The sequence below is a fragment of the Myotis lucifugus genome, unplaced genomic scaffold (genome assembly GCF_000147115.1).
Source record: "Myotis lucifugus unplaced genomic scaffold, Myoluc2.0 scaffold_80, whole genome shotgun sequence".
Classification (NCBI taxonomy): Eukaryota; Metazoa; Chordata; class Mammalia; order Chiroptera; family Vespertilionidae; genus Myotis; species Myotis lucifugus.
In genome coordinates, this window is record NW_005871128.1 from 3,320,812 (window position 1) to 3,348,765 (window position 27,954).

Genomic DNA, 27,954 nt, shown 5'->3' on the forward strand with positions numbered 1-27,954 from the left:
ACAAGGGTGCTTCCCATAATACTGTCAGCTGATTTCTCAGCAAAAACTTTGCAGGCTAGAGGAAATGGCATGAAATATTCAAAGTGATGAAAGTTAGAACTGTCACCAACAATGTACTACCCAGCAAGGCTATCATTTCTAATTGAAGGAGAGATAGAGTTTCGCAGATAAGAAAAAGGTAAAGGATTGCATCAGCACTAAGCCATTGTTATAAATACTAATATTAAAAGGACTTCTTTAAGAAAAAAAGATAAGAAAAAATCCTCACTGAAAAGGCAAACAAGTTAATAAAAGGCAAAGCAGTGTATAACTAACTCTAAAAGCTAGTACAAAGGTTAAAAGGCAAAAGTAGGAAGACCATGTGTAATTACAACAATAAATTAAGGGATACACATAGACACATACATAAAGGTGGGGGGGCTAAATAAAAATTGTGATTTTAGAATGTGTTCATACTTACGTGACCATCTACTTAAAATAGATTGCTATAAACATAGTTTGATGTATGGTAACCACAAACCAAAAATCTATAAGAGATATACAAGAAATAAAGAGAAAGGAATTCAAATATAACACTAGAAAGTCATTGACCTACAAGAGAGTAACAGAATTAGAAATGAATTGAGAACTACAAAATAATGAGAAAGCAATTAATAAAATGGCAATAACTACATATCTGTCAATAATTACTTTAAATGTAAATGGACTAAATGCTCCAATCAAAAGACATAGTGGATAAAAAACAACAACAGCTAAACATATGCTGCTTACCGTAGACCTACTTCAAATCAAAAAACATATACAGACTGAAAGTAAAGGGATGGAAAAAGATATTTCATGCAAATGGAAATGAGAAAAAATCTGAGGTAGCTATCCTTATATCAGACAAAATAGACTTTAAAACAAAGGCTGTATCAAGAGATTAAGAAGGGCATTTCATAATGATAAAGATCAATCCAACAACAGGACATAACCATTGTAAACGTTTTAGTTCCCAAGGTAGGAGCCCTAATATATAAAGCAAATATTGACGGACATAAACTGAGAGAATGGCAGTAATACAGTCAGGGTAGGGGAATTTAACACCCCAATGGCATCAATGGATAGATCATCCAGACAGAAAATCAACAAGGGACCAGTGGCCTTAAGTAACACATTAGAGCAGATGGACTTAATTGATATTCCTACAACATTTCACCCAAAAGGCAGCAGTATATACATTTTTTTTCAAGTGCAAGGGGAACATTTTTCAGGATAGACCACATGTTAAGTCATAAGCAATTCTCAATAAATTTAAGAAGATTGAAACCATATCAAGCAGCTGCTCAATCACAATGGTTTGAAACTAGAAATCAGTATCAAGAAAACTGAAAAACACACAAACACTTGGAGGCTAAATAGCATGGCAGCAAACAATATACTGGCTAATGAGATTAAGGAAGAAATCAAAAGTTACCTTAAGATGAATGAAAGTGAAGACACACTGACAGCCAAAGCAGTTCTCAGACGGAAATTTATAGCACTACAGGCTTGCCATCATGTAACAAGAACAATCTCAATCTAACCTTATACCTAAATGAACTAGAACAAGAACAAACATAGCCCAAAGTGAGTAGAAGGAAGAAAATAATAAACATCAGAATAAAATAGAGTCTTAAAAAATAATAGGAAAGATCAATGAAACCAAGAGCTGGTTCTATGCAAAGCTAAAACTGATAAATCTCTAGCAATATTTGTCAAATAAAAAAGAGACTGCACAAATAATAAAATCGGACATGAAACAAATGACAACCAATACCAAAAAAATTATAAGAAAATACTATGAAATATATGCCACCAAATTGGACAATCTGGAAGAAATGGATAAATCCCTAGAAACATATCTTCCAAGATTGAATCCGGAAGAAACAGAAAAATCCGAAAAGACTGATAACTAGTAAGGAAATTTATCAGTAAATAACAATAACAACAAAAACTCCCAACAAACCAAAGTCCTGGACCTGATGGCTTCAGAGGTGAACTGACCAAACATTCAAATTATAATTAATACTTATCCTTCTCAAAGTATTCAAAAAAATTAAATAGGAAGGAAGGCTCCCAAACTGATTTTATGAGTTCAGCAGTACCATGATAACAAAACTAGAGAAAGACACTACCAAAAAAGTAAGTTATAAATTAATATCACTGATGAACATAGAAGCAAAAATTCTCAATAAAATATTAGCAAACCAAATTCAGCAATACATTAAAAAGACCATATACCATGATCAAGTGAGATTTATTCCTGGGATGGAAGGTTGGTTCAATATTCGCAAATCAATTAATGTGGCATAACACATAAACAAAATAAAGGATAAAAACCAAATATCAATAGATGCAGAAAAGGCATTTGACAAAATCCTCCACCTATTTGTGATAAAAACTCTCAAAAAAGTATGTGTAGAAGGAACATATCTTAACATAATAAAGGCCATATATGACAAACACACAGCTAACATCATACCAGGGAAAAGCTGAACATCTTTTCTTTAAGATCAGCAATAAGATGAGGATGTCCACTTTCATCACTTTTATTTCAGCATAGTATTGGAAATCCTGACCACAGCAATCAGATAAGAAGAAGAAATAAAAGGCATCCAAATTGGAAAGAAAGTAGTTATTATTTGCAGATGACATACTATACATAGAGAAGCCTAAAGATTCCACAAATAAAACTATTAGAACTAATAAATGAACCCAGTAAAGTATCAGAATATAAAATTAATATTCAGATATCGGTTACATTTTAATATACCAATAATGAGCTATCAGACATTAATAAAATTCCATTTACATTGCATCAAAAAGAATAAAATACCTAGGAATAAATTTAACCAAGGAGATGAAAGCCCTGTACTCAGAAAACTCTAAGACATTTAAGGAAGAAATTGAATAAGATGCAAATAAATGGAAGAATCTATTGTATTAATGAATATGAAGAATTAATGTTATTGAAATGTCTATACTATGGAAAGCAACCTATATATTCAATGCAATTTCTATCAAAATACCAATGGCATTTTCATAAAACTAGAATAACCCTAAAATTTCTGTAGAACCATAAAAGACCCCAAATAGCCACAACAATCTAGAGAAAGAACAAGAAAGTTGGAGGTATCACGATACCTGATATCAAACTATAGTACAAAGCGATAGTAATCAAAATGGCATGGTACTGGCATAAAAACAGACACATAGATCAGTGGAACAGAATAGAGAGCCCAGAAATAAATCCACACATATATGGTCAATTAATCTGTGACAACAAGAATATACAATAGGGTAAAGACAGTCTCTTCAATAAATGGTGTTAGGAATATATACAAGAATAAATTCAAAATGGAATAAAGACTTAAATGTAAGACCTGAAGCCATAAAATTCCTAGAAGAAAACATGGGCAGTAAACATTTTAACATGTTTTTAGCGATTTTTTTTATATGTCTCCTTGGGCAAGAGAAACAAAAGAAAAAATAAACAAATGAGAAAGAATTTTACACAGCAAAGGAAACTACCAACAAAACAAAAAGACATCCTACTGAATGTGAGGAGATATTCGCCAATGATACATGTGGTAAAGGATTAATATACAAAAATATATAAGGAACTCATTCAACTAAGCACAAACAAACAAACTAAAACTCACAAAACAATGGACAGAGGACCTGAGTAGACACTTCTCCAAAGAGGACATACAGATGGCCAATAGACATATGAAAAGATGCTCAATATCACTAATCATCAAAAAAATGCAAGTTAAAACCACAATTAAATATCACCTTACACATGCCAAAATGACTTTCAGTAAATCTACAAAGAAGTGTTGGCCAGGATGTGGAGAAAAGAGAACCCTTATGCACTGTTGGTGGGATTGTAAATTGGAAATCAATATGGAAGATCTTAAAAAATTAAAAATAGAACTACCATGTGACTCAACAATTCCACTTCAGAATATCTGAAAAAAACAAAACACCAGTTTGAAAAGATATCAGTATCTATCTATATAAAAGCCTAAGCGACCATTATGACCGAACAACCAGGACAGGTCAACCAGTCGCTATGACGTGCACTGACCACCAGGGGGAAGATGCTCAATGCAGGAGCTGCCCCCTGGTGGTCAGTGCACTCCCACAGCCAACCTCCCGCAGCCCCTCTCCTTTCTTGATGCCCCCCCCCCATGGCCCCGATCACCGGCCAGGCTGAGGGACCCCACCTGTGCACAAATTTGTGCACTGGGCCTCTAGTTATTTATAATATATGGAAGCAATTTGTGTTCATTGGTAGATGAATGGATAAAGAAGAGGTGATATATATCTACCATGGAATATTACTCAGCCCAACAAAGAATATTGCCCTTCGCAACAACATGGATGGACCGAGCAAGTATTATGCTAAGTGAAATAGGTCAGTGAAAGACAAATACCATATGATGTCATTTATATGTGGAATCTAAAAGACAAATTAACAAACAAAATAGGAACAAACTTGGATACAGAGAACAAATTTATGGTTACCAGATGGGAGGGGAGTTGAGAAGGTGAGCAAAAAAAGTGAAGGGATTAGGAAGTATAAATTGGGAGTTACAAAATAGCCACAGAATTTAAAATACAATGTAGGGAATACAATAATATTGTAATTACTATGTATGTACCGGGATTACTTCATAAGTTAGTAATATTGAATGTCAACTGTAATTGAAAATTATTAAAATTAAAAAATTTTTACAAAATTTAAAGGACTGAATATCAAGAAAATGTAAACAACAGGATCTCATTGGTTTTATCAGAATAGGAATTTCACCAGACAAGTCACATATATATGTTTGATATTTTCAGCACCAGTGTTACATGACTCTTACCCTTGAAGACTGGATTCCTGAATTTGCTTGCTCAGATTGAGAATTTTAATTTTCTGTATGTTTTTCATTATTTGTTGACCCTTTTAATTAAGAGGCCTCGGAACCTTCACAAATTAAGTTCTATTATTCAACCTCTTTCCTTTTTAATAAGATGAAAGTTAAATTTAAACATTGACTTTGTGACATTCACTAAAATTTTTTTTTAGTTCTCAATTGCTTTTGTAGTATCTCTCCTATTGATTATTCCTACAAGAATATTATTGCTATTGTCAATTTTTAAAACCTGCCTTAGATTAATAAAGACATTGAAAAGACGTGTCTAAATCCTCCCACATATAGAAATAGTCTGACTTAAACCACATATAAATCAATGAAATAAAAAGGCTATTTGTGTTCACTGGATGTCTCAGTATAGATTTCTAGTTGTGAATATCTTCACTTACTGTTTTTTCTAATTTAATTTAAAAACAGAATTTTTATTATTAGGTTTCTGCCATTCTGCCTGCCCCTTCCCCATCCTCCAAAAAAACACCCTCTGTTTATTTTCCTGAGGCTTCTATAATCAAACTCACTTTAATAAAAGTTCTGAAAATAAACCAGTTAATTGATACCATTTACAGCAGCACTGTGATCGTTCCATATGGCTTTTTTGGTAATACCAGCTGCCTCATTATAAGCTGTCATTGCAGAGCCTCTTGATTAAAACCCAAACATCCCATAGGTAAAACAATATTGCTTCCATGCCTTCAAAATGTACATTTTCTGTGGCAGAAATACAAGACTATGTTTGTGTGAAGGTCACTGTGTGCAAAACGTGTTGATTCCAAGCAAATGTTCGAGGGAGATTCACTTAGTAGATGTCAGTAGCTGGCCGGTTTGCGAACTGTTTTCCTCAGTGTTTTTAGGGAGCAGTATTTTATGCTGTAGTGCACTTTTTTTCCCTTTCAGAATACTCCATGCGTAAATGACAACATTAAGCCTTGTGTAGATTAATCTGACTTTTAATAGGAAACAATGTCTTTAGAAATAGACCTCTTTAGGCGCTGGAGTCTTTTTGGGTACTTATTTTCCAAACAGCTAAGTATAATGTTTTCCCAACCATAGAAATCTCTACAGATATCTTGTTAAAATCTATCACATATTTTTTCCTACAATTTTAAACAAGATATACCAAATACAATTAAGCTTTTTAATAATAACTCAGGGTCATTGTTATGAATATCAATTAGAATCCTGGGCTAGAAGCCACCATCATCTCTCACTTGGACCACTGCAGTAGCTTCCTAACTCATTTCCCCGCATCTAGCACACATGCATCATTCCAGTTCTTTCTCTTCCACACAGCTGCTAGAGTGATCTTTAAATAAGGAATCTGATCATCTCTGTAACCTGCTTTTTAAAAATCTTAAGAGGCTTCCTAATGGCCTTTAAGATGAAATCCAAACTTTATAATGTAGCCTATAGAGCAGTGATGGCGAACCTATGACACGGGTGTCAGAGGTGACACACGAACTCATTTTTTTGGTTGATTTTTCTTTGTTAAATGGCATTTAAAGATATAAAATAAATATCAAAAATATAAGTCTTTGTTTTACTATGGTTGCATATATCAAAAAATTTCTATATGTGACACGGCACCAGAGTTAAGTTAGGGTTTTTCAAAATGCTGACACGCTGAGCTCAAAAGGTTCGCCATCACTGCTATAGAGTCTTCCACCTCACCCCCTTCTTCTAGACTTCAATTATACTGCTCTTGTTTCAGATCCTTTATAATTATTTGGGAATTCCAAGCTAATATGGCAGAATGAAAATGCATTATAAAATTTCCTCTCCCAATACTTAAAAATGCATAAAACATAGTAAAAAATTATAAGCCACGAAGAAAAAACATCACAGATAGCAACCAAACAAGAAAAAAAGGCAAGGAAAGACACACTAGGTTCACACCAGGCAAACTTGCGAAAACTCTCACTATTTCCAAATCCAGAATGAAGCAGAGTATTTTTGTTTTGTTTTCAATGAAGAGTAAAGGAAACATCTATTGACTCATAAGCAGAAATAAGTGAAATTGGGGTAACTTCCTTTATTCTTTTTCTAATGTGATTTAGATTAAAATCTGTTTTCATTCTGTTTGGTTTATGCTCCTCACCTTCCATCCCAAAAACTGTTTATTTTCCTGAGCAAGATGAAAGGAAATTGAATGTCAACCATACATAATAGGTCCTTACGTAATGTTGTCAATAGGTTCTGTGACTTTAAGCAAAACACCCTATAAATTTGAGTGCAACCAATTTTACCACAGTCTACTTATAAACAAGAGTTAGGTTCCTATGCATCTCATCAATGTTATAATGAAATGACTTGAGGACTGCTGTACACTTCAGCCAAAAATAAAAATTATAGAAACACTCAAAAGACAAAAAACCCATCCTAGGTGAAAATACAATGCAGTTAACAGAAGGAAACGCTTCATAATTTCATTGTGCTATCAAGCAACTTTAGTAAAATGAACTTATTAACAAAATGAGTTAAGAAAGGGCAATTGTAGACCTAAGAGAGAAAATTGAAAAACTAATATTACACAGAAACATGGTACAGGTCCTCATTTCAAGACCCTTGGCACTGTTTTAATTGGTTAATAAGGATATTAATGAAAATTGAGATTCAGAAAAATAAGTACATTTCTTAAACATCATATTTTAAAGTATTAAAATGTCATTTACTTCCTAATCTTTTGATGTAAGGGCAAGGCTTTGGTTGAGTATAGTTTTGAGATTAGAATTCAATTTCTTTTTTTTCATAAATGATGCCCAAAATACATCTTCGCCAAGTTTTAGTTTGGGTTTCTTTAAAGCGGAAAATGAAATTAAAGATACATGCAAAGCAGCATACTGTTTTTCCCTAGCTTTTGGGAATTCAATTTTTTTAGGTGGCTTGCCTTTCTTGAGTCTTTGTAAACATTTAAATTAGAATTCATAGAACAAACAACTCTTTATTTTTACATTCATTTTTCTTGGGTTCTCCACATAGCAATTCTATGACATAGCCATTGTTATTAAATCCATTTCATTGATAAGGAAACTGAGGCTTATCAAGATTACCTTTATTCTTTTTGCCCACACTGAAGTCTAATAATTCAGTTTAATCCAGAGAGTCATCTTCTCTGGACAGGTATTGAAAATTTTAACAACTGAAGCAAAGTGTACTAAATCCCCAATATCTAATTATAGTACATGGTGCTAGATTCGTTTTGCATGAAATAACACGTTTTTATAATCTTTATAGCCAAGTTTAGAAGTCATATTTATGATGAGGTTGTACATTTATTTGACCTTGCATAAAACCTTGTAAAACAAATTTTAGAGCCACTAAGTGATATAGTGAAAAAACCTGAATTCTAGCTCAGCCGGTGTGGTTCAGTGGTTGAGCATTGACCTATGAACCAAGAGGTCACAGTTAGATTCCTGGTCAGAGCATACCAGGTTGCAGGCTCAATACCCATTAAGGGGCATGCCAGAGGAATGATTCTCTCTCATCATTGATGTTTCTATCTCTCTCCCTCTCCCTTTCTCTCTGAAATCAATAATATATATATATATTTAAAGGCCTGAATTCTAATTCAGACAAAACCAATTACTAGTTCTGTGGTTTTGCATAAACTATGTAATCACTTTAGGCCTCAGATCCTAGTCTGTACATGGAAGAAGTTCAACTTAAAGGAACCCCAGGTCTTTCCAGTCTAATCTTATATAATAAAAGGCTAATACTAGTATGCAAATCGACCGAATGGCAGAACGACCGGTCGCTATGATGGGCACTGACCACCGGGGGCAGACGCTCAACGCAGGAGCTGCCCCATGGTGGTCAGTGTGCTCCCACAGGGGGAGCGCCACTCAGCCAGAAGCCGGGCTCATGGCTGGCGAGCTCAGCCGCGGTGCCGGGAGCCTCTCTCACCTCCGTGGCAGAACTAAGGATGTCCAACTGCGAGAGGGCACAGGCCAGGCTGAGGGACCCCCCCCTGAGTGCATGAATCTCATGCACCGGGCCTCTAGTGTAATCTATATAAAACATAAAACTTTCTGATTGAAATGTGCTAGGCAATAGACTTACAAAATGAAATACTTTGTAAAATTCAAACTTTTTATTTACAAATTGCTTCATTGTTAATAAAAAACCATAGATGTATCTAAAACCATCAGGAAATATTTTGAAATTAAGCAGCAAAGTAGCAGATAAAAATGTGTTCTTAGTGATCTGGGCAATAACTCTTAGTCTGTATCAATCTGTTATCAATCTGTTATACACCAACGTTACAATAAAATTATTGGCCCAACATGTATAACAACGACTAAAGAGAATCAGAGAATCCTGGGTTACTGAGGTATTACCAGAAAAGACCTTGTTTCTATTTATTGGCCCACCTGGTAAGAGGGTTCATTCTGGATCCTGACAGCAAGTCCTTTAACCCCCTGCTAATCCATTTTAATCTACCGTAAGATTTCACATAGCTCTAATCACATCATGTCCCTTCTTAAGGATTCTAAATGACTCCCTGTTGCCTACAGAATTAGGTCTGGACTACTTAGCCTGGTTTTCAAGGCTCTCCAAGGTCTGGCCCCAGCCTCTCTTTCCAGCCTCATTGCCATTACTCCCTTTTCTATGCCTTTCACACCAGGCCACCTGAACTACTTCCTTTCCTGGGATGTCGCCTCTGTACCTTGCTCATGTGGTCCTGCTGCTTGTATTGCCCTTGACTTCATTTTCAGCTTTTTACTTTCTCCATCTTTCCAGACTCAACTCATACACCACTTCCTTCACAAAGCCTTCCTTGATCTCCCCAGCCAGAATTTCTCTCTCATGTGGAGTATAATAGGCCTTCATCTGTGACCCCTATCACTTCATTCTTGGTAGAGGTTTTTAAGTATATGACTTACTAGGCTGGAAATTTCTTTAGAGTTAGTCTTAGTCAAATACATTTCTTTTCTTTTTTTCTGAGATACATTCTTATATGCTGAAAACTACTACTAGCTCATAACATGCCCTTATACATATTAAGTCTTCAATCAGTATGTCAAATGCATGACTGGCATACACTGGTTAATTCTGGGCCCAACTTACTAAATATTTGTTAGACATCTACTGTATACAAATCACTTCAGTATGAAGAGTGAGACATAAAAAGGTTGATAAATATTAGATGACCAAAAGAAGTATAATAATTTCTCAGTTTATAGAGATATGAAATGAAAATACCCCTTAACCAAGAAAAATCAGCAAAATAACTTGAGTAAAATGGTATTCTTTTTGTTGTCAATTCCAACTGCAGAGGCAGGAAGGGCAGGGATTTGAATGAGGCTGTGTTACAAGTGATCAGCTCAGTCTGATCCACTGGTTAAACGTGAAGAAAGTAAATCATGCAGGAGGTTCACACTCAGGAGAAACTTCATTGTAAGTGTTATCCTGCTCTTATGGCACCCCCCAATATCAAGCACTAAGAGTTAGTAAACGTTTATAAGTTTTAGAATGAACACAACATAAAAATACTGACCTCGGCACAAGAACAAGGCAGCTGCGTACACTGGTTATGAGCATGGACTCTGCTGATTGATATCCCATCTCCCGCCCTGTCAGTGTGTGTTGTTGGGCAAGTTCCTTCATCTCTCCCTTTCACAGATGCCTCGTCTGAAAAACTGGGAAAATATTGATAACCTACCTTCAGAGGGCTGGCATAATAGTCATTAAATAATTATTAGCTACTATTAAGGAATATATTTTGTTCACCATTAGTAAATTTTGGAACCAAAATTTAGGGAAAGTAGTGTTTACTGAATCTTCAAATAAACAAAGTATTGATACCCTCTCAAAGGCTCACTGAGTAGGTCTTTAGTAGACACAAAGTAATGGGTAATTTGAAATGATATTCACAATTTAATCTCAAGTTGAACAATAGTAATTGAGAAAAGAAATAGCATAAATCAATGAACCTGGTCATGTTTGCATTAATCCACAATGATATTATAAAAAGATTTTCTATACAAAGAAAGAGCAGAGAAAGGCCAAGATTGGAATGAAGAAAATAACATTAAATTAGGTTGCTTTTTCAGAGTTTGTATTATACTAAATGGGATAACCTATGCCAGACTTAAAAATAAGATCTAAAATATGAGTGATATCAGGGACCAGTGTCTGTTTGTACTCATTCCCTCTGATTCTGGGATGTTTAAAGACCATTCTTCCTTTTTTAACAACAAATATCTGTTGACCGACAATGTGCCAGGCATTTTGCTTGGAACTGCCTTTCAGCCTCCCAAGATGTTGAGTAGGAGTTGGATACAGGACTGATGGATAGGGAGCTGGAGCCAAGTTGGCTCTAAGTGTAAATGCAGGAGTTACTCGTGTTGAGGTAGTGGTTGAAGCTGCCTCTGAATGAAATGTAAGTAGCAGATTGAATGTTATGAATGAGAACTGCTAGGATCCATGTTTCAGGTATTAAATAGATTTTGAATGAGATCTGGGACAATGTGTGAAGCCCTTTTATTTATACTTTAGCTACGTATTAATGTGATATACATTCACTTCCCTGTACAGGTGGATGATTGTGGCTTTTCATTGAATCATCCTAATCAATTCTTTATCGAGAGCCAAAGGATTCTAAATGGTGGAAAAGACATGAAGAAGGAACCCATCCAACCAGAGACTCCTCAGCCCAAACCAAGTGTCCAGAAAACCAAGGATGCCTCTTCTGCTCTGGCTTCTCTCAATTCCTCTCAGGAAATGGATATGGAGGGACTGGAAGATTACTTCAGTGATTGATTCTTAGGCAGTTCGTGACACTTTTTCCTCACTAGCTTTCATATCCTATGTGTTTTGTTTTTTTTAACCTTTTGTTTAACTTTTCCCTCCACCCACCCTACTCCAATCCATCTATGTCTCAAGCAGGTTTGCAGGTAAAAATAAAGACCTCCACCATATTTTGCTTTAACAACAGGGAAGAGAAAGAATTCTTCTTGAAATCTAATACTTTACTGGTGTGATATAAGTCCTGTTTTAGGAGATAAAACATCTTTCTAGACTGGTTACAGTCCCTTAGAAACAATACAACTAAAAACAACTTTTAATTTAACCCTTGTTGTAGTTTTGATCTAACCCTTTCTTGGATTTTTGTTAATAAATATCAAAGTGTACATGAGCGTGTCTGTGTGTAATTGCAAGAGTCATATTATGTCATAACAGATTAGCCTTCATTCTTAAAGTGGTATTTTGGGATATCCAACACAATCAATAACCAATGAAGATTTTAAACTGTTTTTCTTGAATTGGCCATTTGTGGTAATTCTACACCAGCATGGAGAACTTTTGTCCCTGTGAGTGCAGCAAACTCTACTGAAATGAACTGTGTTTCAGGAATTAAGAGAACCAGAGTTTGTAGTCAGCCATATAATTACCAAATAGAAGTGTTTTGTTATGTAAAATGATGGTAACTCCTCATCCTCCATCATTTCCCATTCATTCTGGGGCTGGGTTCAGGAAAAATAGACAATTACTAAAACAAGAGGTTGTAAGGAAAGTCCAAAGTGTTTCTTCATCACACCCTCCAACTTCCACACCTTATTGCTTCTGTGGATGCTATGAGTTGCCAAATAGGTTTAGTAAATTTATTAAGCTCAGTAATGACTATTCTGCCAGCACTGGAGTTTAGATCACAGACATACTAGAGCAGCGGTTCTCAACCTGTGGGTCGCAACCCCTTTGGGGCTGAACGACCCTTTCACAGGGGTCGCCTAAGACCATCTGAAAACACATATATAATTACATATTGTTTTTGTGATTAATCACTATGCTTTAATTATGTTCAATTTGTAACAATGAAAATACATCCTGCATATCAGATATTTACATTATGATTTATAACAGTAGCAAAAGTACAGTTATGAAGTAGCAACGAAAATAATTTTATGGTTGGGGGGTCACCACAACATGAAGAACTGTATTAAAGGGTCGCAGCATTAGGAAGGTTGAGAACCACTGTACTAGAGTCATGATCTGCCCTCTGCCCGCCTGTGGGAAGCAGGCCCTGCACTTTATGCAGAGCAGTGCCCTGTGGGAGGCCCTTAACTAATGCATTTCCTCTCTGTGGTCTCTGCTCACCCAGAGGATGTGGCTCTAAGAAGGGAGACCCAGGTTGAAATGTACTCTTTCCTCACCTCTTGCCTTGGATTATGTAAAAATATGTCTATTTCAGTCCTTTTTTCCTGGTGAAGAGGGGTACTTTCCTTTTATCTTCTTGAATCAGATACTAACTACATGGAAAAGAGAACACTACTCAAAAAAACTTGACTGTGAGAAGCACATTTTAAATCCCGTGGAAAATGGCAGCAATATGAAAAGGATTGGAAAAGGATCAGATGTCGGAACCTAAGCATGTCAGCTGATCAGGTTTTTATTTTAAGCTGCTGAGCAAAGATGTCTTGGAATCTTCTGTAATGTATAATTTAATGAGACACCATCTGAACCTTTACTTGTCTTTGTGAATTATTATTACCTAGTTCAGAAAACAGTATTATTCCATTACAAATTACCCCATAAATTCCTCCCTTCGGAAACCATCTGCTATTCTTTTTATCATGTATAGTTCTCAACAGGAATCTGATGATTGCCTACCACTTTATCCATGAACTGCAAAATTAGGAGTCTTTTTTGTTTTTGTTTTTTAAATGTTAACAACACATACTGCACGGAGCTGTTTTAACCACAGATTTAAGTTAGCTTTAGAAAGCCGGGCACAGAATCTATGTAGGTCTCTGTTGTATTAAAAAGAGGGAAAATATTAGAAGCAGTCTCGCTGCTGTAGTTCAGTGGGAAATCTTATGACAGGATATTTCATATCTGGCAACATTTTGCAAGGCTATCTTTTCCCACTGCCTCATGTTCACCTTCTTTATGAAGCCTGCACTCGCACCCACAAAAGGACACAGCCATTAACAGCACAGTATGTGTGTGTTAGCCGACTCATTTTATACTGGCAGTCCCAAGAATTTACCATCCTACTTGAATGTTTTATATGTTTCTAGTCCAAAACAACACTAGTTTAAATATTAGTTGTATTACAAGTTCAATTTCTTTGTAATAAGGCTTGATCTCTCATCATGTATTATACAGAAGAATATATAAATATATTGTGAAGTCTGTAGATTAGAGGATAGGAGTTAGAGGTTTATAGAAGACGACAGAAATTAATGTCTTTCTGGTGTTTTCTGGAATTGGAAAAAGCAATTTATTTTTCATGCTTCACAGGTCTTGACAATTTTGATTTGTTTTCTTTGAGAACAGATCTGTTTGAATCAGATGATGTAGGGAGAACCAAAAAGAAAAATCAAAAGCCAGCAGCCTCTTTTCAAAACAGGAACCAACGAACAAGAATATGAGTCTTCCAGGTCTTTTAACTTCTAGTTGGTTATGACCTCTTCAAGGAGCAGAGGCTGTGTGATTATCGGAGACCAAAGAAGAAACAGCCGAGGAAAGAGATTAGGTTGGAAATGTGTAGCTGGCTGAAACAATGACATTGTTAGTGAAGATCCTATCATATTTCTTTCATGTTGTTTCTCCATAATGTTTCTTACTCTGCCTATAGAGTATGAAACTCTTAATTGCAATGTGCATAAAAGATCACCAGGAAGATTTTAAGTAAACTTTTTTAGGGCTGCCTATAATACTATAGAGTCATAAAAGTGAACAGTTACAGATTTTGAATGAGAGGGAGCAAAATAAAGCAATGGGAAGGATCTTTAATTCATATCGAATTTTAATAAGCTGAGGGATTTCTTCTCTCTCTAAAAGCATTCAGAATGTTTTTGCTTGTTACACTTGGCTGTCTTACTGATACTCGGGGTCTTTGCAGGCAAACTTCTGTAATGCCTTGCAAAGAAGAAAAAACTTCTGGAATTTAAGCTTGAAAGGCAAAATGAGACAGCTCTCAAGTTCTGGTTTGGTTAGAGTCTACTGTTTGCAAATTTAATCAAGGTCTTCCACAGGCATCAGCTTGACATTAAATTTAAGTGCCCATTAAAGTGAAAGTTTGACAGCAGCTCTGAATGTGATGCTCTGTCTGAGGACATCTTTACAGCTGGAAGGGAAAAAAAAGCTGAGAAGCCTCAAACCACTGTGGTAATTAGATCCATTTGTTAACTCCTTTCCCAATGTTGGCAAAGGGAGGAAGAGATGGTTGACAGAGAGGCAGGAACTGGAGAGGCAGCCAGTCCAGGGCTCCCTATAGAAACTGTGTGGGCAGGATCCTGTGTCGCAAAGAAAAATGGCAAAGGTCCCCTCTCTGACAAATGAATACGATGGAGAAATTATTCTAAGAACTTTTTTTGGTTTGTCTTTCTTTTGGTGCACAGGCAGAACTGCAGTGTGAGGACTGTTTGGTAGTCATGCCCTTTGGGAGATGCACCGCATTGTTAGGGAGTGGGCCTTCCAGATCCATAGTTGGCCCGAAGAGTTAATGTTTTCCTCAAGGGGATCTAAGTTACATACAGGTAATCACTTATTTGCCCCAAGCACCGGGCCTTCTTTCCAATACTGAGTTCCTTTTTGACAGGTAGCTAGCTGTTGCTCAAGTCGAAGACTTTTCGCCATAATTGGCATTGTAAGCAATTAGCTTTGTGACTCTATGGGAATCTTGTCACCTGGTAGGAAATGATCTTCCCACTTCATCTGACCTTCCTGCCAAAAGTGATAGTATTTCCTGTTATTGGATTTGCTTTCTATCCCATAAAGCTCTTTCTGTTCATTGCTTCATGACATTTTATTTTCTCCAAGAATTATCACTGGTGAACCTAATCAAAAGCTAAAGAATATCTCTGTACATAAGGCTTCTGCATTTCCCCTGAGCCTTCAATTGCAGTACTGTTTCTGAACATTGATGACAAGGTAGTGAAACAACACTGCTAATAAATGCATGATGGATTTTCCAATTCAGCCCTGCGTTTCGAGATATTCATTCACCCTAATAGAACTGTGAGGGGTTTTGATTTTGTTTAGTTTTGCACTGAAAGCGTAGAGAGAAAATAAATTCAGCAAATGATACATTTAATTTAAGGTTGTGTAATAAGAAAACTAACCATCTCAAGCAAATTTTCCTAATTTCCCCCCCCCCCCACACTTTTTTCTTTTTCTTTTTACTTATAGCTTGCACTTGGGTCATAGAAGATATCAAGAACATTACTGACTAAAAGGATATAGTGCTACATGCTCCTCTTCTGTCTTCCCTTTCATTGCTGAGAATTAGAATGGTGATTTAATAATCCTTTACACCAGTGGTTCTCAACCTTCTGGCCCTTTAAATACAGTTCCTCATGTTGTGACCCAACCATAAAATTATTTTTGTTGCTACTTCATAACTGTAATGTTGCTGCTGTTATGAATCGTAATGTAAATATCTGATATGCAGGATGGTCTTAGGCAACCCCTGTGAAAGGGTCGTTCGACCGCCAAAGGGGTCGCAACCCACAGGTTGAGAACCGCTGCTCTACACCTTTAACTCTTGGTTCCCTCTAGAGTTCCTGCCTGGTGCTCTTCTCCAAGAGTCTCCCTGGGTGATCTCATGCACTCCCATGATGTTACTTCCCATCTATATGCAAATAATTCCCAAATCTGTATTTCCAACTCTCTCTGAACACAAAAGACCACCCATCCAACTGCTTCTTGGGCCTTTCCATTCAGATGTCCCACCAGTATCTCAAATGTGTCCAAAATCAAACCTGTTCTCTTTTTTCCCCATGAGTTTTTCATTGTAGATACTTGACCATTCTCTCACTTTTCACTTTCTTTACACATCCAAGTCCAATTGAGTCTGTTTTAATACCAGTATGCTAGACCTGTGGGTCCCAACAGGGGGCAGTTTTGCCCACAGGAGACATCTGGTAATGTCTGGAGAGGTTTTTGTCAGGACTGTAAGGGGGCCTGTTACTGCCATCTAATGGGTAGAGGCCAAGGATGCTACTAAACAGCATACAATGCAGAGGACAACCCCTTACAACAGAAATATCTGACCTAAAATGTCATTAGTGCTGAGGTTGAGAAATTCTAAATGGTTTCCTCTCCTCTGGGTCTCACTTGTACTGCATTGGCTTCCTCTCACCACTTCCAGCTTGTATTACCACAGTGACCTTTTCACTTACTATCCTGGTCTCCATGTGCCTTCCCTGTGCCCATTTCCATGCCCTCCTTCAAAATGCAACCTGAGTACTTTTCTCCCTAAAAGTGTTTATCTTCTTAAACACAGCTCTCCCTTACATATATGAAGTCTCTTTCCATGATTTCATGTATGACGCCCTCTATGACCTGACCCCAGCCGACCTCTCAGTCCCATCTATTGCTAGTCACCCTCCATTCTCTGATCCAGCCCTGTGATTTAGCCATTCTGAACACGCTAGCCCAGCACATTCACTATGCTCCTCTCTCTCATCCTTGTTATGTTTCCTGCCTGGAACATCCTTCCAGTCCCTGTCCTGCTGACTACTGTTTCTCCTCCAAGGCCCAGGTTAGTTACACATTCTTTCAGCCTTCTCTGATAAGCCTAGATTAGGTTCATTGTCCCTTTGAGGTCGTCTAAGATTTCTAACACAATACTTATGTTTATAACCATCTATTTACTTATGTTCCCTTTCATTGGACTATAAAGTCCTTAAGGGCAGGAACTATGTCACTTTCATATTTGAATCCTTAATAATTAGCATTGTCTCTAGTTTTCAGTAATGCTGCACAAAATCTTGGGCATCCAGGAAATGTGTGTAGAGTGGATGGTTACTTATTTATCCCACAGGAATCTCAAATTCAGAGTTTCCAAAACTTAAAAATAAGCGGTAGAATGGACTTGGGGCCCCAGATTGGGGCTACATTACATTGTAATGTACCCATGGGCAAGTTTCTTAATCTCCCTGTGCTTAACTTGATTCACCTATGAAATGAAGATAATAATTGCATTTATTTCAAGGGTTATTCTATTAGAACACAATATTCTATTAGAACAGTGTTATTATATCTACAGCCCTTAGAAATCATCTGACTCACGATAACACTTAGTAAACCTTAGATGTTGCTATTTGATAATCAACCCTACAAAAAATGTTATATATGGGCATCCATGCTGAAGAATTTTTCTTACCTAGAGTGATCCTGTTATGTACACTATACTGTGGTAGGTTGACGGGGGTTTAGGGGAGCTATCAATCGAACAAAGTTTCAGTAAATTCACCCTGTGACTGTCTCACCTTGATGCTTTTGTAATCAGGCAGCACAGATGGAAGAAATGCAAACTGGGAGACTGGAAGATTTCCTATACGTGGCACACTGAGGTATGAAAAATTGCTGAAATGGTATCACAGAATACTGACTACTTGTCCTTTGAAAGAGAAGACCTGAGGCAACCTGAGCTTCAGTACACAGAAAGCATCCTAAAATGTCCTCTGTTGAGATTGTGATATCTCAGTGGGCTTACATATGATTCCCAATGACAGTGATGCCTGTGTGCTACCTAGTCTCCAAGCACTTCAAAAGGACTTCATGCAGATCAAATCAGGTTTTACTATGGCACTTCTGGAAGTGGATAATAATAATCATCTGCATTTTCCCTAAAAGAGAAAGTGACACACAAAGAGGTGAAATCCCCTGAGCTGGGTCACAAACTCCCTGATGATACCAGGCACTGGAACTCTGGCCTGCACACATCTCCATTATTGGTTTTCATACCAGTTGCCTTAGGACCTGCTCCATGACTGAGCGACCCAAACTGCACTTCCCAACTAGACTAACTCTTTTCTATTGTCTTTGACAAGTTAATGATCCATCTTGCTTCCATTTTTCTCATCTGTAAAATTGAGATTAAATGAGATAACTTGTCCAAAGCTTTGTTCATGGTCTGACACATGATAAGCTTTAAACAACTGTTAGCTATTATTATATGGAGGTTCTATTAAATTTTGTTTAAAAGAAAAGGTATGCCCAAAATAAAAATTGGAAACTACAATAGAATGTTTCTCATATAAAGGACGATAATTGTATTTTTAATTTTGCTCTACAGAATAAAAATTCCCATAGATCTTTAAATAAAAGCAAACTACAGACTCAAAATTATAAGAAGTTTCTTCTACCAAGATTTATCCCAACTGTGGCTTCCTTGGTATCATGGAATAATCTAGAAAAAGTAGAGCCAGAACTGGAAGCAAAATTATGGAAAAATTTATATGTCTTGTATTGTCCATAAGCTTCTCAAGAATAGTTCCCACATTGTCCTCATGCTTTGGTCAGAGTACTACACTTTTATTTTGTCTAGTCCATGGCATCTTCCCTATCATATCGACCAATCCCCCTCCCCAGACCACAACAACCTATCTCCCGTAAGACATAATCTGGGTTGTTAGTCAGAAATTATAAATAAGCTTTGGGAAAACCAAGATGGTGGCATAAACAAACACCAGTACTCACTACCTCCCACAACCACATCAAAATTATAACTAAAATACGAAATAGCAATCAGTCAGAACCACCTGAAAGGTGGCTAAATGGAAGTCCTACAACTAGAAATGTAAAGAAGAAAGCACACCGAGACTGGTAGGAGGGGCGGAGGCACAGAATGGGCTGATCCAACACCCATGTGTGCTGTTTTCTTACTCAAGAGGGATATCTTGGCTGCAGAACCACACCCCCCCATGAGGAGCTTGGGGTCCCAGTCCTACACCAGACCCCCAGCCCAGGATTGCAGAGCTGGGAAGAGAAGTCCCCATAACATTGGGCGGTTAAAAACCAGTGGGGATTATGGCTGAGTGACACAGAGGCTGCTGGAGACCCAGGTGTTCCTCTTAAAGGGGTGGCACACAAATTTACTCAGACTTGATCTCCAGTGCCAGGCAGCTTTGGGGGATCCAGACACATACAGGAAGGAACTCAATTGTCTGGCATCTTGACAGGAACTTGGGGTGGCTTTCTCCCAGATGCGGGGTCCTCACAGGGGTCACTGTTCCTATGCTGGGACCTCCCCTATAGCAGAGCTGACTAGAAGCCATATCTGTGTTTTCATCAGCTTGGCTCACACTGTTTGCTCTGCCCTGGTGATTCCCTGAGACCCTGCCCCATCCAATTTGCAGCCCTACCCAAGCTGTTTGAAGCTGCTTTTCCATATGAATGGCCTGTTCTGGCTCAGGCTTCAGACTTTGCTCAAATCTTTCAAACAGACAGCAGCTGGCCTCAGCATGCCCCAAACATATCAATAAAAGGCCCAAGACCTGGCACTAGTACCATCCTGCCTTGCTTCACAGCTGGGCCTTCCCTGGGCACTTCTCAAGGCCAATAGAAGTAGCAGCCATCTGCAGACCTCTCTGTAGCTCCTGTTAGGTGGCCCCAGGCAGTGGCTGACTTTGCATCTCCTGGGAGGCCCCGGAATCAGTGCACCCAGTGCACAGCTTCAGACCAGACCAGATTACAACTCTACACATCCACAAGTGACACACTCAAGGGGCAGACTCTGAGCACCAAAGCCCCACTGAAGCAAGTCCTGCTCCACAGGGGTGTCTCCTGCACAGCAGCTCTTCCATTGTAATCACAGCTGGTCCTCACAGCCAATTGGCCTGGAGGTCAATTCCTCCCAGTGACACCAACAGCAATCAAGGCTCAACTACAAGACTGTGCACACAGGTGCACTCGTGTAACTGGGGACGCTGAGCCACTGGGCCCTATAGGACACCTACTACACAAGGCCACTCTACCAATTCCAGGAGACAGAGCAGCTCTGCCTAACACATAGAAACAAACACAGGGAAGCAGCTAAAATGTGGCCACAAAGAAACAGGTCACAAATGAAAAAAATGGAAGAAAACTACTGGACATAAACTTCCAAACCATGGTCATAAGGTTACTCAGGGATCTTAATGAGAGCTTCAAGGGACTCCAAGAGTGCTTTAAGGGACTTAGTGAGAATGTCAAAGACATGAAAACGGATCAGTCAGAAATTAAGCATACAGTAACTAAAATAAAGAATAACTTACAGGGATTCAATAGTAGAGCATATGAGTCCAAGAATCAAATCAATGATTTCGATGAGGAAGCAAAAAACACCCAATCAGAAGAGCAAACAGAAAAAAGAATCCAAAAATATGAAGATAGTATAAGGAGCCCCTGGGACAACTTTAAGTGTACCAACATTCACATATGGCAGTGCCAGAAGGAGAAGAAAGAGAGCAAGATACTGAAAACCTATTTGAAGAAATAATGACAGAAAACTCCCCCTACCTGGTGAAAGAAATAGACTTACAAATTCAGGAAGTGCAAAGAGTCCAAAACAAGAGGACCCAAAGAGGCCCACACCAAGACACATCATAATTAAAATGCCACGGTTAAAGACAGCAAGAGAAAAGCAGTTAGTTACTTATAAGGGAGTGCCCATAGGACTGTATGGTGCTGATTTCTCAAAGAAACTTTCCAGGCCAGAAGGGAGTGGCAAGAAATATTCAAAGTGATGAATAGCAAGGACCTACAACCAAGGGCCTACAACTTAGCTTCCCAGCAAAGCTATCATTTAGAATTGAAGGTCAGATAAAGAACTTCACAGATAAGGAAAAGCTAAAGGAGTTCATCACCACCAAACAGTACTACATGACATGTTGAAGGGTATTCTTTATGAAGAGGAGGAGGGGGAGGAGGAGGAAGAAGAAAACTGAACATTAAAATGGCAATAAATACATGTCTATCAATTGAATCTATAAATCAAAATAAATGAGCAAGAAATCTAATCATGAACTGGTGAATAAAATAGAATCAGAGGCATGGAAACATGGAACAGACTGACAAATCTCTGAGGGAAGCGGGGATGGGGGAAGGGAAGAGATTAGCCAAAGATCTTACCTATGAATTACCTATGGACACAGACAATAGAGTGGTGACGGGCTGGGGCAGGAACCAGGTGGAGGGGAACAATGGGGGAACAATGGGGATACCTGTAATACCCTCAACAATAAATATTTTAAAATAAATAAATAAATAATTTGTGGCTCAAAGAAGAAATTAAAAAAAAGAAGAAGCTTTGAATTTTTCTCATTTTGGTGTCCCATCCAGGCCTCTGAGCTATTATGGCTGATGCCACTTTCAATAGTTAATAGTAGCTAGCAGTTAATCCTATATAATAAAAGCCTAATATGCTAAGTGTCTGGTCATCCGGTCAGCCATTCAACCAATCAAAGCGTAATATGCTAATGATATGTTAAGGCCACTCAACCGCTCACTATGATGCGCACTGACCACCAGGGAGCAGATACTCTGACCAGGTTAGATTGCTGATGGGGTCCGGCTGATTGGGACTGAGTGAGACGGGCCGGACATGCCCTGGAGCCCTCCCGCAGTACCCCCCCACCCCACCCCCCACCCAGCTGGCCAACTTTCCACGTCCCTCCCAGCCCTGAATGTGCACCAGTGCGGTCCCTCAGCCTGGCCTGCACCCTCTCACAATTTGGGCTGAGGGTACCTCCCCCGCCCCAAGTGCACAAATTTCATGCATCAATCCTCTAGTAGTTAATAAGAAACTAGTCAATAAGAAGGTAGAAGCTTTGGGGCACATCAACTTCTTGGTACTAAGCATACCACTTAAAACCCGTATACAATATTCTCAGTAAATGGATCTGCACATCAAAATAAGATAAGAATCAGAATTACATCAAAGTGTAGGCTGTAAAAAGCACCAAGGCAAAAGGGAAAATATATATAGGCTCTGGGTGACTTCACCCTTACATTATGAATTTAGCCTATTTTTGAAGGTGTTACCAATTGTTTAGAAGGCAAAGTTAATGAGAAAGGCTATCTGCAGATTCCTACCACTTAAACTGGGAGGATACAACCTACCCCAAGTCTATTTGTGTATCCTACTTTTACACCTACCCAACAGCAGGCACTTTAGAGAGATACTAATTCAACTTCTAACCCAGTATAACAAATATTTTCAGCTGTGGGACCTATTGTCTCTGTCACAACTACTCAACTCTGTTAGTGTAGTGCAAAGGAAAGCATGGACAATACATGAACAAATGAGTGTGAAGTAATAAAGATCTTTGTCCCTCAGCCAGGAATCTCTCATGTTTTCTTTCCAGCATCTATAAATTTGTAGCAGCCCAACTTACTAGCTTACAGATAGGATAAAATTTCAGGCACAGTTTATAATGATTCTCCTAGCCTGTATATTAGTTCACTAATGCTTTCTTTATTGTTGTCAAATCTGTTATTAAACCTATCTAATGAGATTTCAATTTCTGTTATTGTATTTTTAAATTTTTTTCTTTATTGCTGGAAGTATTACAGATTTCTCCTATTTCCCCCCATTGCCTCCCTCCACCCAGTTCCCACCACCCCCAGTCCTCTATTGTCTCTATCCAATGGTTAGTTTTTTAGCTCTAGAAGATCCATTTGATTCTTTGTATAACTTCCAGTTCTCTATTCAGATTCCCCATCTAATTATCAATTAAAAAATTAACTCATACTTATTTTAAATCCCCTGATTAATTCTAATATCAGTATTGCCTCTGGCTGTATTTCTATTGTTTGATTTTTTTCTTGTTTTTTGGTGGTTTTATCTCCAAGTTACCTCATACTTTATTTAATGTCAGAATACAGAAAAAAAATTGGAAATGATTAGAAATGATTTACATTTTCTCCTATGAGGCAATTAGGCAGGAGTATCTGATCCAATCCAATCCAATCCAGGGATTGAGGTGATTTAAGGCATGGTTTTGGTCTTTGCAAGGGTTAATCTATTTTTTTGTTATGAAAATCTTGTTATAGCTTTTCAGGAGTCCCAACTGAAATCCTTGGGTGTTTACCAAGAGCAATACTTTTAGGAAGACTCTGAACTCCATTTTTTGTCTCCCTTAACCTACAAATGTACTGTAATCTGTGCTCAGCTTTTCAGCCTCTAAGTCAGAAGCAGATGAATAAAATCCAAATAGGAAGGGACACTGCTCATGGCTAGGACTCAGAACTGAAAATTCTTGTCCAAGATGGCAAGATAGACACACCAAATCTGTAACACTATTTCAGAGGAAACTATTAACTCTGAAATAATGCCAGAAACTAGCTGAGTGACTCCTACACATTGGGTGAACAAGAAAAAAACCACACATTAAAATGGGTAGAAAATGCTGAGACACACTCTTGCCACAAACCCCATTTCCAGTACAATAACGTACAATCTGGAAGGTACTTATGACTCCGGCTTCTCCCTGAGGAGTAAGAGCTTAAATCCAACACCAATTTTTAAAACTCCTGCCTGAAGGACAGGCCCCAAACACTCTAGTTCTAAAAGCTAGTGGATCTAGGTCCACGAGACCCACAAGACCATAGCAAATAAATAACAGTACCTAATGGGCTCATAAGGACCAACATGGTTTTCCCCCCAGGGATCAGTATAGAAGCAGCAAATAGAAATGTCTCTCTCTCTGACTTTCCCTGAAAGAGGCCTATTTTCATATATTCAAAGCTTTAAGTATATGGGTCAGGATTCTAATTTAACACAGTTCTCGGAGCCTACTGTGATCCTTTCCTGAGACTGGGAGGTCAGTGGTGCCATCTCCATGTTCTCTCTCTCTTGCCCCACTCCAGGTGGCAAGTGTCTCTATAAATGGAGGTTGGACACATCTCTGGCACTCTGGCTTTTGTGGCTGCTGCCCAGAGGACACATACCTTGAAAGTATGGCTCTAGTGGGCCAGAAGGGCTTATGTTCTTGATTTCAAAAGATTTGCAGCAAACAAAGGAACAGTTCTTAGCCAGATATCTTTCCAAGGCTCAACAAAGAGGCAGCAGACAAAAACACTGAACTAGGATTCTTTCCCTGAAAGAGGCCTATTTGCATAATCTTAAAAGTTGCAGCCTGAAGGTCAGACTTCAAATTTAGCACACCTTAAGGCTGACTGCTATTCTACCCAGAGACCAAGAAGGTCTGCTTATCATTTCCACATTCTTCCTGTGACCAGATCCAGGTCATCAGTATTTCCATGGAAGGATATTAGGCACATGATTGGGGCCCTGGTTTTTATGGCTGTAGCTCAGGGACACAGCCTTTATAATCTGGCTCTGGTGGCCAGCAGGGTTTGAATTCAAAGATCCCACAAGACTTCAGTAAACAAAGAAACAGTTCTTAATTGGCTATCTCCTCAGAGCTCAGTGCACAGGGAGAAGACAGAAATGTCCACTTCCTAGCCTTTTCCTAAAAAGTCTATTTGCATACTTTAGAGCAGCTACCAGAGGCTCTAGTTTCCAATGAGACTAGATGCTGACTAAAGTCCTCCTCTTTGGTCCACTGACAGGTCTTTCCCCAGAATCAACTGGGAGCCACTAAAAGTAAAATAGGCTGCTTGGACAATCACAAAAGTTTGAGAGAAAAACCAAGAGCTGGGGCTGGACTGAATAAGATTATTCTCCTACAGGAAACCACTCTGTCAAGACTGGGAGATGTAGGTATTAAATCTGATGCATAGATTTCAATGCAGAGTCAAGGAAAATGAAGAAATATAGGGATATGGTCCAGATATGAAACCAACATAACACTCCAGAAACAGACCTTGATGAAATGGAGATAAGTGGTTTACCAGAGAAGGAGTTCAAAATAATAGTCACAAAAAAACTAATAATGGTCATAAAGATGCTCACTGAGGTCTGAAAAACAATGTGTGAATAAAGTGATAATTTAAACAAATAGAAAATATTAAAAAATACCTAACAGAAACCACAGAGCTGAAGAAAGCAATAACTGACCTGAAAACTTCAATAGAGCAGTTCAGCAGCAGACTAGATAGATCAAGTGGAAGAAAAGATCAGCAAACTTGTAGTGAGGGCAGTGAAATTCATCCAATTATCTAGGTGCTAACTGATATCCTCCACTACGGGACACTGACAGGCCTTGGCACAGCCTCGACTATTGGAAGCCGTTAAAAATAAACAGGCTGCAAAATGGGGAGACAAAGCAACATTCCAAATGAAATGAAAGACCAGGAGAAACTCCAGAAAAAAAGCTCAATGAAATGGAGGCAAGCATTTTACCAGATAGAGAGTTCAAAAGAATGGTTATAAGATGCTCAGGGAACTCAGTGAGAACTACAAGGAACTTAGTGATAACTATAGTAGTGAAAGGGGTTTTAAGGGTTCAATAGGCAGGTTTAGGAAGTTTTAGGAATTAGGGGGTCCATAGGGGAGGACTTGGAGCTGCCCAAAGGCATACATTCACAGAGAAGAAGAAGAGGTGACACAGGATAAGATGAGAGGAAGACATCCATTCACATAAGATAGGAAAAAACAACAGGCTATGGGGAAAAAGAGGAAACAAACTTTCACAGAGGATAGAGAAATGCTGACAAATGGGAGAAAAAAGGAAATAGATTTTCACAGGAGATAGAGAATTCTATCACTGAAGGGGGAGAGAGTGTGGGGGGATTTGAGCTTTGAAACTGATATAGTGACCAATTAGAAGGCAGTATGAAGAAACAAAGAACTGCAGCCTTTAAAAACCTTAGCAAAAAAGAGCTTAGTGGGTCCCCCCTTTGGGACCTCCACCCTACATGGGATTCTGTGCTTGCTTCCAATAAATTTCTACCCTTTTCATCTACCACCTTTTTCCATGGCTTCATTCTTTGAATCTACCTGGACAAGAACCCAGGAAAGAAACCACCCTTGTATCCTGCTCAGAAAAACCACCGACTCAGTAGCATGAAAAAGTACATAGAAACCATAAAAAAGAACCAGTCAGAAATAAAGAATACAATATCTGAAATGAAGAATGCACTAGAATGAATAAATAGTAGATTAGATGAAGCAGAGGGTCAAATCAGGGATTTGGAAGTCAAGGTAGCAGAACACACCCAATTAATGCAGCAAAAAGAAAAAAATAATTTAAAAAAATGTGGTAGTTTATGGGATCTTTAAGAAAATGTAAAGTATATCAACATCTGCATCATATGGGTTCCAAAGGGAGAAGAGAGCAAGCGAAAGATAAGGAACCTATTTGAAGAAATAATGACTGAAAACTTCCCTAACCTGATGAAGGAAAACAACACAGAGAGTCCCAAACAAGATGATCCTAAATAGGCCCATACTAACACACATCATAATTAAAATGACAAAGGCTAAAAACAAGGAGAGAATTCTAAAAGCAGCAAGAGAAAGACAGTTTGTTACCTAAATGGAAGCTTCCATAAGACTGTCAGCTGATTTTTCAACAGAAATATTTCAGGCCAGTAGAGATTGGTATGAAATATTCAAAGTGATGAAAAGCAAGGGCCTACAACCAAGACTACTTTACCAAGCAAGGGTATATTTAGAATGGAAGAGAAATAAAGAGCTTCCCAGATTTAAAAAAAAGCTAAATAAGTTCGATATCACCAAACCAGTATTACAAGACATGCTAAAGGGTCTTCTTAAAAAAGGAGGAGAAGGAGGAGAGGCACATAATTAAAAGAATAATATGACAATAAATATGTACCTATCAATAATCACTTTAGCCCAGCTGGTTTGAGCATTGACCTACGAACCAGGAGGTCATGGTTCAATTCCCAGTCAGGAGTGTGCAGGAGGCAGCTGATCAATGATTCTCATCATTGATGTTTCTATTTCTCTCTCCCTCTCCCTTCCTCTCCGAAATAAAAAAATATATATATTTATTTTTAAAAATCACTTTAAATGTAAATGGCTTAAATGCTAATAAAAAGACAGAGTAGGCCTAGCCAGTTTTGCTCAGTGGTTAGAGCGTTGGCCCATGGAGTGAAAGGTCTCAGGTTCAATTCCAATCAAAGGCATATATCTCAGTTGCAGGCTCAATCCCTGGCCACAGGGCACATGTTGGAGGCAACTAATCAATGTATCTCTCCCACATCCATCTTTCTTTCTCTTTGTCTCTCCCCCTCCCTTCCCCTTTCTCTAAAAATCAATGGGAAAAATATCCTTGGGTGAGGATTAACAACAACAAAAAGGACAGGGTAGCTGAGTGGAAAAGAAAGCAATGTGTGTGTATGTATGTGCATGTGTGTGTGTGTG

General features: G+C 38.2%; 1 protein-coding gene across 1 annotated transcript in view; it reads left to right on the plus strand.

The window, feature by feature from the left end:
* PRIM2 (DNA primase subunit 2) overlaps window positions 1-12,079 on the plus strand; it is a 275,478-nt gene extending 263,399 nt beyond the window's left edge. Inside the window, 1 exon segment of the mRNA XM_006090734.3 lies at window positions 11,484-12,079. Coding sequence (XP_006090796.1) covers window positions 11,484-11,708 — 225 coding nt within the window. The 3' untranslated portion in view covers window positions 11,709-12,079.
* Window positions 12,080-27,954: the final 15,875 nt, after the last annotated feature.